The 10,675-nt window shown below is 34.1% G+C and overlaps 3 protein-coding genes across 3 annotated transcripts; all 3 read left to right on the forward strand.

Annotated features, from left to right (window-relative positions):
* Positions 1-2,271: 2,271 nt before the first annotated feature.
* LOC145076685 (ribosome biogenesis protein BRX1 homolog 1-like) lies at positions 2,272-4,314 on the forward strand. Its single transcript, XM_079022496.1, has 8 exons — positions 2,272-2,572; positions 2,656-2,797; positions 3,048-3,126; positions 3,242-3,366; positions 3,452-3,553; positions 3,634-3,702; positions 3,789-3,887; positions 3,982-4,314. Exons 1-8 carry the CDS (start codon positions 2,379-2,381, stop codon positions 4,111-4,113), a joined length of 942 nt encoding a protein of 313 aa, XP_078878622.1. The 5' UTR covers positions 2,272-2,378; the 3' UTR covers positions 4,114-4,314.
* Positions 4,315-6,709: 2,395 nt separating this feature from the next.
* LOC145077135 (uncharacterized) lies at positions 6,710-8,197 on the forward strand. The gene is made up of 4 exons (XM_079022908.1): positions 6,710-6,789; positions 7,186-7,256; positions 7,351-7,725; positions 7,816-8,197. Exons 2-4 carry the CDS (start codon positions 7,208-7,210, stop codon positions 8,058-8,060), a joined length of 669 nt encoding a protein of 222 aa, XP_078879034.1. The 5' UTR covers positions 6,710-6,789; positions 7,186-7,207; the 3' UTR covers positions 8,061-8,197.
* Positions 8,198-9,407: 1,210 nt separating this feature from the next.
* On the forward strand, positions 9,408-10,266 carry LOC145075852 (uncharacterized). The gene is made up of 2 exons (XM_079021943.1): positions 9,408-9,765; positions 9,878-10,266. The coding sequence occupies exons 1-2, from the start codon at positions 9,408-9,410 to the stop codon at positions 10,264-10,266; spliced, it is 747 nt and encodes a 248-aa protein (XP_078878069.1).
* The last annotated feature ends 409 nt before the right edge of the window (positions 10,267-10,675 follow it).

The raw sequence follows: 10,675 nt of genomic DNA on the forward strand, positions 1-10,675 counted from the left end.
CTTCATATACTTCCCAAAAAGGTTCATTTTTTTCAACACATTTGGGCACACATTGGACTTCCATTTGTTACACTTATCAGTCATGTGAGCAAACCTAACCATTATGTAGATTATTATTTCCTCAAGCATTGTTATCAAAGGTTTTTTCCTAGCTTCTATTATGATGGAGTTAAAGAATTATGAGATTCCATTCTAAACTGCTTCACATGCAAACCCTGGAGTAAAGAAAGCTCTGCACCAAGTTCTAGGATGTTTGGACATCAAATACTCATATACACCAGGACTAAGCTTCTTTATTTCACCTATATGTTTCTTGAAGTCTCATTCTACGCAACTCATTGATGAAGCCCAAAAAAGTCTTTTCAATTCTAATTTGGTGTAAGCCTTCTTGAAGTTTTCATAAATATGTCTAGCACATTGTCTGTGCTCCACATGTGGCAAAATGTCTTTCACGGCTTCCAGTAAGCCCTGAAACATATAAGTACATTGAATATTAATACAAAACATTTCAATTATATAGTATATTAATACAAAACATAGCAACTAAAAGTACCTTATGTTGATCTGATATGATAACCAACCCTCTACCACCATCCAATATTAGATCATCATGTGTGAGCTCTAAAAACCAAGTCCAATTAGGTTTATTCTCTGCATCTACAACAACCCAAGCTATTGGATAGACTTGGTTGTTTGCATCCCTTGCAATTGTTGTCAACAGTTCATCTTTCACCTCACCTTTCAAGAAGCATCCATCTAAACCAATCATTTTTTTACAACCACTTTTCCTTCCACTACTTAAAGCCTTAAAACAAATATAAAATATGTAGAAATAACTCTTTCCATCAGGGTTGTTGATGACACTAACCTTGCAAGTAGACCCTGGGTTTGATCTTAAAAGCTCATAGAAGTAGTCCCATATTCTTGCATAATGCTCATTTAACTTTCCTTAAATTAACTCTTTTGCCCATTTTTTTGCCCTCCTACATTGGTTAATAGACACATCACATCTAAATGTCCGTCTAATATCACTTATCATCTCCCTAAGCTTAAGCTTTGGCTTTTTTGCAATCTCAGTCATGTAATGTCTCCCAATCCATTTAGGAGACACAATTGAACCAAACGTGAATGGCCTAGAGCATTTGTGGATCCTAGTCATAGTTTTGATTTGTAATGACCTTTCCTTGTACATCCAAGCAGCATGCAATCTAAAAGGGCATTGGTTGTCTTCATTACTTTTCCCACATTTTGCAACAATTCTAACACTATCACATTTGGCAAAATATATTTGATACCCATGGGACACAACATAGTTTGCAACACAAAATTTAAGTTGCTCAGCGGATTCAAATATATCGCCAAATTTTGGTTCCATCTTGTCCCATTTGATGTTAGGATCATGAACCCTATACTTAGGTTGTACTTCTTCCTCATCATCTTTATCACTTTCCTAGCCATTTTCATGATATACTCGTGCTCTCATTTCATTAGACATACTTGCATTACGAAGATTAGCATCATTAAGTAATACATTCAAGAAATTATCCTTACACTTATCTAGTGCGCTCACGAACTCATCCTCTGGTTCATGGTCCATGTAAATACGATGTAGTTCAAAGTCCATCTCGTTCAACCCAGCAAAAAGGTTCGTTCAAAGCAGCAAATTGATCGTTCCATTCTTCTTCTGATGAAGCCATTCTTCACTCCTACATAAAATCAAGGTTACATAACGTCATTTTAACTAAGAGATCAAAGGAAAAAAATGAAAATTTAGTCCAAAACCGTAAATACCTAACATGTGATGATCTTTACTTGACTTACACTATCAACACTGATTATCGTTTTCTTCTTTACTCGCGCTTCTGATAACAATCAAACCCTAAAAAGCTCTGAAAATGCAGAGAAATATGGGCGACAATGATGATTTTTGTGGAGAAATGACGAAGACGTACGTTTTGGTGTAAAGGTGATGGGTATTTGTGTTCTCGATATCTAACGGACAAGATAACGGGAGTAAATGAGAGGTGTGTCACCGGATGTTACCGGATGACCTGCTAAATGACGTTTTTGACAAAAAGAGCCCAAATGTTGGGCATTAACACACCAAAATCGTCACGGGGACTAAACCGAACAAATTTTGAAAACTTAGTGACTTCAAAATCCCTAAAAATAAATAAGTTGTTATTGTGAGTTTTTGACATTTATAAAAATAGGCCCAAAAGCCCATCAAGTATGTAGCCAATTTCAGTATCTCCTAAATCTTGCCAGACGACGACATCAATCACAGGGTTTAGGGTTTACGTGAACTTCAACTAGTCGACGACATCAATTTCACCTCTCTCTCTCTCTCTCTCTCTCTCTCTCTCTCTGAAAACAAAATGGGAAAGAAGCGAAAACACAGTGAAGTGGTGGTGCCGGAGGCGAAGAAGGATGAAACGGCGCCGGAGAGGCCTAAAAGGACTCTTTTGGGTTGGAAAGACAAGCCGGAAAACCCACAAGACTCTACAACTAATCCAGTTTTTAGAAACAGAGAGAAAGTTCTTGTCACTTGCTCTCGTCGCATAAATTACAGGTTAGCTGTTTCTCGATTTGGTCATTTTATATTGTATTACTCATCTTCTTTTTGATTTGATTGATCGGTGTGAATTACTTTAGATATCGCCATTTGATGTTGAATTTGGTATCGATTTTGCCTCACTGCAAGAAAGACAACAAAGTTGAATCCAAGGCTACCAAAGGAGCAACCCTGAATGAGCTTGTTGAACTTAAGAGCTGTTCATCTTGTCTCTTCTTTGAGGTTAGTTTTTTCCTTTTCGTGTTATATTTGTTAATGGACACCCTCAAAAACTGTCATAAGCTGAGCAATTTTGCAATTCATCTTTTAAACCATGGTAGATTTAAGTTTTTGAGAAAAGGTTCTTTTAATCCTACATTCATTATTCCAGACATACAATACATTAACAGAAATAAAGTAATTGAATCAATCTATTTCTATCATCACATGAAACAGAAGTTTACAGGTGTTTGATTGACGCCTTCATTTTCAGTGTAGGAAACACAAAGACTTATACCTGTGGATGTCGAAATGCCCAAATGGTCCATCTGTGAAGTTTTTAGTGAATGCAGGTAATCTCATTCCCAAAATTTCTCATTGATTCCATTATGTATCTTGGTTCTTAATCGATTAAGTTGAAGATACATATGGTTATATTTATTTTGACTTATGAATGTTTTATAACAGTTCACACAATGGAAGAGTTAAAACTTACTGGAAATCATCTGAAAGGGTCTCGCCCTCTTCTCACATTTTCATCAAATTTTGATAAAGACCCTCATTGGAAACTTCTGAAAGAAATAATCACACAGGTATGCCTCCTTTTCTTCTTATTAAACAAATACCTCCCACAAATTTTCTTTTTATTTTGGTGCTTATTTATAAATTGTTAAACAGATATTTGGAACTCCTAAAGAGCACAGAAAGTCAAAGCCTTACCATGACCATGTCTTTGTCTTCTCAATTGTTGATGACCACATTTGGTTCCGTAATTACCAGGTTTGTTTGTTTTTTTTTTGTAATAAATAAAGATTTTATATAATTATTTAAAAGTAATGTTTTTTTGTTTAATGTAACAGATATCATGTCCTCATACTGGAGCAGATAAAATTGATCGTGGAGGGTTGGAAAAGATGACACTTATTGAGGTTTGTAGTGATGTATTTTTATATTTTTATAAATATTGTAATAAATTTATTAATTAAGATTAAAGATTTAAAAATAATTGTTACAGGTTGGTCCAAGATTTTGTTTGAATCCAATAAAGATATTTGGGGGTAGTTTTGGAGGTCCAACTCTATATGAGAATCCATTCTATGTTTCACCAAATCAGGTGATTATTTATTTATTTGGTTGGATATTATTAAAGAAAGCATATTTATGTTTTAATGGATGCTAATTTTTAAATAAAAATTATTATTGATTAGATACGATCTTTGGAGAAGAGACAAAAGGCTGGGAAGTATGCAATGAAGGTTAAAGCAAAGACAAGAAGAAAAATGCATGAGATGAGTAATCCACTTGAGACTGATGAGTTTGCAGACATGTGGAAGGAATGATTGATTGTTAATTATTATGTATTTTTAATTTTGATATGTAGGATTTAATGATCGATTTAAAGAGTCCTGTTGTTGAATTTTGATATAAGAGAAAACTTGTGGATTCTCTGCTTTTTGGATGCATGTTTTTTGTACACTTACAGTTTTTAGTGTAATTAGATTATCTTTAATAAATTAAAAGTATGTAAGCTGTTGTTTGTTTCTTTTGACTTAATGTGTAATGAGTGATTATACCTAAAAATTGTATTGAATGACCATTATATCCTTGTGCGTTTCAAAAGAAACAAATTTCATAATATAGATCAATTTTAATAATTTAATGCCAGGGGAGTGCAAATAATTTGTTTAATTTGTATGAAAGATTTTTAATATTTCGTGTGTGTTTAAGGGGTGTTGCTCAATGCAAAACCCTTGGGTCCATCCTTCTATATGGTGTTTGTCTGTGATTTTTTGAGCTTTTGAACACGTTTAATTCTTTATTAATTTGCTTGATATTTGTGTAACCATGTTGTTTAATGGAAGTTTTATGATTTGTTAATGTCTAATGTTTTTTTTTTTTTAAATAATCGTGTTACAAGGCTGGATTGAAAGACATAAAACTTTGTTTAGAGAAAGTGGGTGTGTTTGTTTTTGGCATTAATTGATGAATAAGAGACTTAGATTGGGTTTGTCATAACATTTCGTTAACTCTTGTGTTTGATGATAATGGTAAGGTTTAGAAAAAAATGTGGGTGGGTGTGCGGTAGGGATGGGGGTGGGGATATGTAATGTGCTTGATTTCCATTCTAATCCAATAGCATAATATTAATCACTACAAATGAAGATGATGAAGCTATATTGACCTTTTAAGCACTTGTATTGTTTGTATGTGGAATTATAACTCCAACATAAAACCTTGATGAAGAAATGTTTATTCTCTTTAATGGGTTAGTTGTTATCAAGTTTTTAAACCATCATTGGGGTGAAAAACATAATATCTAATTAGATGACTTGAGGCGATGGATGCTTAGGAGTTCAGGCACATGTGAGTTAGGAGGATATATGGTTACTTGTTGGTAACCGACTCTATCAATGAAATAACGAGTAATTGGTTCCCTAGCCCGTCCCCGATTTATGAACATAACAAACTCAATTGATGCAAAAAAGAAAATTCAAGTTTAATAAGCGCTCAAAACCAAGGTTTTAAAATACGGAATCGGGCCTCAAGGCGTTTACCCCTCGCCTCATGAGGCGTAAGCCTCGAGGCGAAATGAGGCGTAAGCCTCGAGGCGGAATAAAATAATAATAATATATTATATTAATCATAAAAAAACATACTAAAGTCCAATTTCAAACATAACAGTCTTACTTAATGCCATCATCCCAAAAATAAAAAGATACTAAAATTCATAATAGTCTTCAAATCATGCCAAATTAGTAAAAACAAATGCATAATAGTTAACAGGGGGAGTAAGAAGCGGGGAACAACTTCGATTTTAACTCACAAGTTGATGACCATGTTCGATTTGGCTAACAACAGTTAACAGGGGGAGTAAGAAGAAACGAGAAGAGAAAAGAAAGAAGAAACGAGAGAATAAGGAGTGACGGCTAGAGAAAAATTAGGTCAAGTAAAGATATCACGTGATTTCTAAGGTCAAAAAGTCAAAAAAAAAAAAAACCCAGAACGCCTCTTACGCCTCGCCTCGGAACGCCCCGCCTCGGACCGCTTTTCACCGCCACACAAGACTGAGGCGTGCGCCTCATTCTCCCCCTAAGAAGTGTAGCCTCAGAATCGTTTTTCGTCCGCCTCGCCTCAAGGCGTACGCCTCGAACGATTTTTAAAACCTTGCTCAAAACTAAAGGCCATAATCAAACTTTTTTTACAACACTCATAAAATTTAACAAACATCAAAAAAGGATGTGACGATTTGGTATACTGGCCGTCAAATGAAGTGACGATTGACGAACTCTTAAAATTTGGAAAGTAATTTGATATATAAACTCTGTCTGATGGTTTAATATATATCAATTAATGTTTAATGGACTTATATATATATATATATATATATATATATATATATATATATATATATATATATATATATATATATGTATATATATAGGCAACTCATTTCAGATTTGTCACTTAAACGCTCTAGCGTAATGGTCCGACGAAATAGATCATATATATATATATATATATATATATATATATATATATATATATATATATATATATATATATATATATATATATATATATATATATATATATAGAGAGAGAGAGAGAGAAATACATGTCCCCGATTGGGACAGGTCAACCGAATTTCCTACCGAGTCTGGTGAAATTTTAATGTTTAATTAGTTAAAGTTAAGTTTATTTTGAAAAAAAAAGATCGAAGACGAAAATAAATACAAAGATATAAGGCTTTGTAGCAAACCCTTGTTAAGATCCTTTTTTAACATGAACGGACAAAATTTTGTGGGAAAATAAATTGATGTAAATAATTGCCACTCCAGGGGCAAAACCGTAAAAAGAAAGAAAAAATATGACCGTTGTGAGGGAGTCTTCCCCCTCGTTTATATACCGAAGGTTTCAATAAAATATTTTACAGAAAAATCGTTTTCAATCAAAGAAATATTGCAGTTCAAAGCACAAAATCTTCACTCTCTTTCGCTCGATCGCTATACTAATCTGTAAGTATTCTTCTTCCATGAAACCCTAATTTAGTCTGTCTGTATGTTAGTAGTTGAATTACAGATATCGATTTATTCGTTTAATAAATGATTTCGATTTTTCGTGTTTAGTTTCTATTTTTCGTTGATTAAAGTGTCTATCTGCAGTGCATTATCGCGTTTATTAGTGTCGAAACGTCTGGAGTTTCTCGTAGGTGAATTCGAAAACGGAACTTCAAATTTTCAATGAATCTGACCTATCTATAAATCCTCTTTGTTGGGGTTTCAAATCATTTCAAATCGCATTTATTCTGCGTGTTTTACATTCTCGAATTTGATTCACCGATTTCCCCATCTACGGTTTATCAATCCGTGTTTTCTTCATCAATGCCTGAAATCTGTTTTTGCCGACTGCAGGAAATCAAATCGATTACAAAAGATGGCGATGAATGTTATTCAAGATCAGAATTTCAGTGTTCAGTTCAACGGTAAGTTTCCTGATAAAATATCTACAATCTTTTTACTTTTTCCAGTTTTTGCTTGTAATCTAATATCCATTTTTGATACGATTGTTCCTTTCAGGTGTTAAGACTGTTCAAAAGAACAGAGTAGGGGGTCTTGGAGGAAGGAAAGCACTTAACGACATCTCAAACTCTGGAAAACCACCTGCACTCAACACATCAAGAAAACAAAATCCCAAGAATGTGATTCCAATTGGGGAAGATCTTGGTGTCTCCAAGAAGACTCAAGTTAGTGGCAGGAAAGCACTCGGTGATCTTACAAACTCGGTCAAACCATTGATTCAGCAGCAACAGTCTTTAAAGAAAAAGAAGAATTCTTCAATAGCTGTTGCAGAAGAACGATTCCTTCATAACCATGATGAATGTGTGAAATCACAGAAGAAATCTTTGGATTTGGATTTTGACCAGTTCTTGAAGAACATTGGGCTACATGAAGGTATTGTCATAAATTTTCACTTTTTTTCATATATTTTGACTTAATTTAATTGAAAGTGATTAGCTAATAACCTGTTTCCATGAATTATAGATGTTTGTTGTGAATCTGTGAGACGCAATCAAGTAGTAAGAAAACCAAGGGATGAAAATGTGTTTGTTGAGATGGAAATGGAGGAGATACTTGAGCCGATAATAGAAGATGATGCATTTGGAGAAAGATCCCCAATTTTTGGAAGCCCTAATTCTCCAAGAATGTGGTCATACATGAAGAAGGATTATGATGAGTTTCCTAGCTTCATCTTGACAGAGACACCAAGAGGAAGAGGATCAAAGTAAAATGGGATTTTGTGGTTAATATAGTTGTTATGGAGTCAAGCTTTTGACTTGTATTGTAGTGAAACATATTAGGATTTATGTTTCTTATGTTTTGGGCAACTCGGTGGTGATTAATGGATAATAATAATTCTTGGTTACTTGGCAGTTTTTTCAAAAAGGAAGACTAAATGATACATTTGAGTGTTAGAAATCAAGATGAGTAAAATTTGGTAAAGACTATTTGGTAAAGACTATTTTGTAAGTTTGTAACTCTACATGTGCAACACTAGATTTTCTTCCTTTACACTCACTCTGACCTTTATTACAATTTACAACATCATTTATCTTTTTCAAACCATCTTGCACAATTAAATTCATAATGTGTGCACAACACCTAACATGAAAGTATGATGCGCCTTCAGAAAAGCAAATCAATTTCAATTTTAAGAAAATCAACCGTTACATCGTTGGAAGAAGCATTATCTAAAGTAATTGAAAACATTTTTTTTTGTAATTCCCTAATCCTTCAAAAGGCTAAAAACATGATTACTCATAGCAATGTGATAGAGGAAAAAAATGAAATTAAGGATTAGTTTTTGCAAGCATCAAGAACTATCAATAAAATGGGTTGCCAAAGATAGATAGCAACCAACCGTGGTTAGACTGAACGGTGTGGGCAACGCCCACAACCGTTTTTGTGATGTGGAACGCCCCTCAACGACGTTATAACGCGGAACACCGCCCTGCCCTTTTGTTTTTAGCTGTTATGTTGTCATTTGTTTTCGTGGCAATAGACGATAACATGTTTTTTTTTATTATTTTTTTCTTTTTTCATTTTATACCGTTGAATAAATGTAACATTTAAAAAAAAACTTTACCTATATAATCATAATTTACCTCTACATTTCCATATAAAAATCACAATTTTTCTCTCTATTCACTACTTCTCTCTCTCTCTCTCTCATATATTTTGAAGACATTCCATAAAAAAAAATGAATCCATTTGATGATAGTGACGACGATGACATGTTTGTCAATTTGATGTACGAGTATTGCACGAATGTGCTAATGCAACCAGCTCCAGCTCCTTTATTAACCAGGCGTGCAACATTAAACAGAGATCGCGAAGAACGGCACAGACGTTTAGATCACGATTATTTTGCGGATGATTATGTCTACCAGCCACGCGATTTCAAAAAAAGGTTTCGTTTGCGGAAAAATGTATTTGTTCGGATAGTCAACGTGTTGGAAAGCAGGTATTGTTTTTTTCTAATATAGCTTTTATACTTTTTTAATACATAGCTTCTTTCAATATATAGTTTTTATATATTAAATATATGTTTAGGTATGAATTTTTCCAAATGAGATATGACCGTAGAGGTAAACGAGGATTCACAGGGTTGCAAATGTGTTGCTGCAATTAAGCTTATGGCAATGGGAGAGTCGCCTGATTTGATTGACGACTATATGAGAATGTATGAGAGAATTGCAAGAGAAAGTTTGTATAGATTGGCGATGGGTGTTGTCGAAACCTTCGGTGATGTTTATTTGCGTAAACCTTCGTTGAGTGATATACAACAACTATATGCGGCGCACAAAGAAAGACATGGTTTTCTGGGTATGCTAAGAAGCATTGATTGCACACTGGGCCTGGAGAAATTGTCTTGTGGCGTGGAAAGGCCAGTACGCAAGTGGTCATCATGGAACGCCTTCGTTGGTATTGGAGGTCGTTGCGTCCCAAGATTTATGGATTTGACATGCTTTTTTCGGGGTTACGGGTTCGAATAACGACGTGAACATTCTTGATCAGTCATCGATTTTCGACGATATTTTGTCAGAAAAGGCACCAGATGCTCCTTTCACAGTAAATGCAAATGAGTACAAGTTTGGGTATTACCTTACGGATGGAATATATCCAACATATTCCACATTCATGAAGGCGTTTCGACACCCAATAACACCAAGAGAAGAAAATTTCAAGAGAAAACAAGAAGGGGCACGTAAGGATGTAGAACATGCTTTTGGAGTTCTGAAGTCGAAATGGCACATAGTTGAGCATGCAGCACGACCATATCAGTTAGACGTTCTACAAGATATTATGTATGCATGTATCATAATAACATGGTGGTTGAAGATAAATGACGAAACATTGCGGAGTATTCGGCTTCGGAGCCCAGACACATGCAATTTCAACTCGGGACAGCGGAATATTTACATAGGGTCGTAGATATTCAAGACGTACGAAAACACAGACAACTTCGAGAGGATTTAGTTGATTTTATGTATGATGGAAATGAAAACGAATAAATTAGGGGCAAAATGTAATTTTTTTTAAATGTGATGTTTTCATAATGTTTTTAAATGTTTAATTTAAAAAATAAGTTTTATTTAAATAACATGTTTTAATTAATTAATTAATTTTGTTTAAAAAATAAAAATTAAATCGAAAAAAGAAAAAGAAAAAAAGAAATGATGACATGGAAAGTTAAAGATGTTATAACTGATGGGTTTTGGACATAAGAACTTTACCTATGTGCACATACAACCCTATAGCTTGAATCTAGGTTTCACTAATTGAACATGCAACATATCCAAGACTTTCATGGCTAGATCTAATGTAAACAAACAATTAAAAC

This window comes from Lactuca serriola, chromosome 9, assembly GCF_051521515.1.
Source record: "Lactuca serriola cultivar US96UC23 chromosome 9, Lser_US96UC23_V15, whole genome shotgun sequence".
Lineage (NCBI taxonomy): Eukaryota > Viridiplantae > Streptophyta > Magnoliopsida > Asterales > Asteraceae > Lactuca > Lactuca serriola.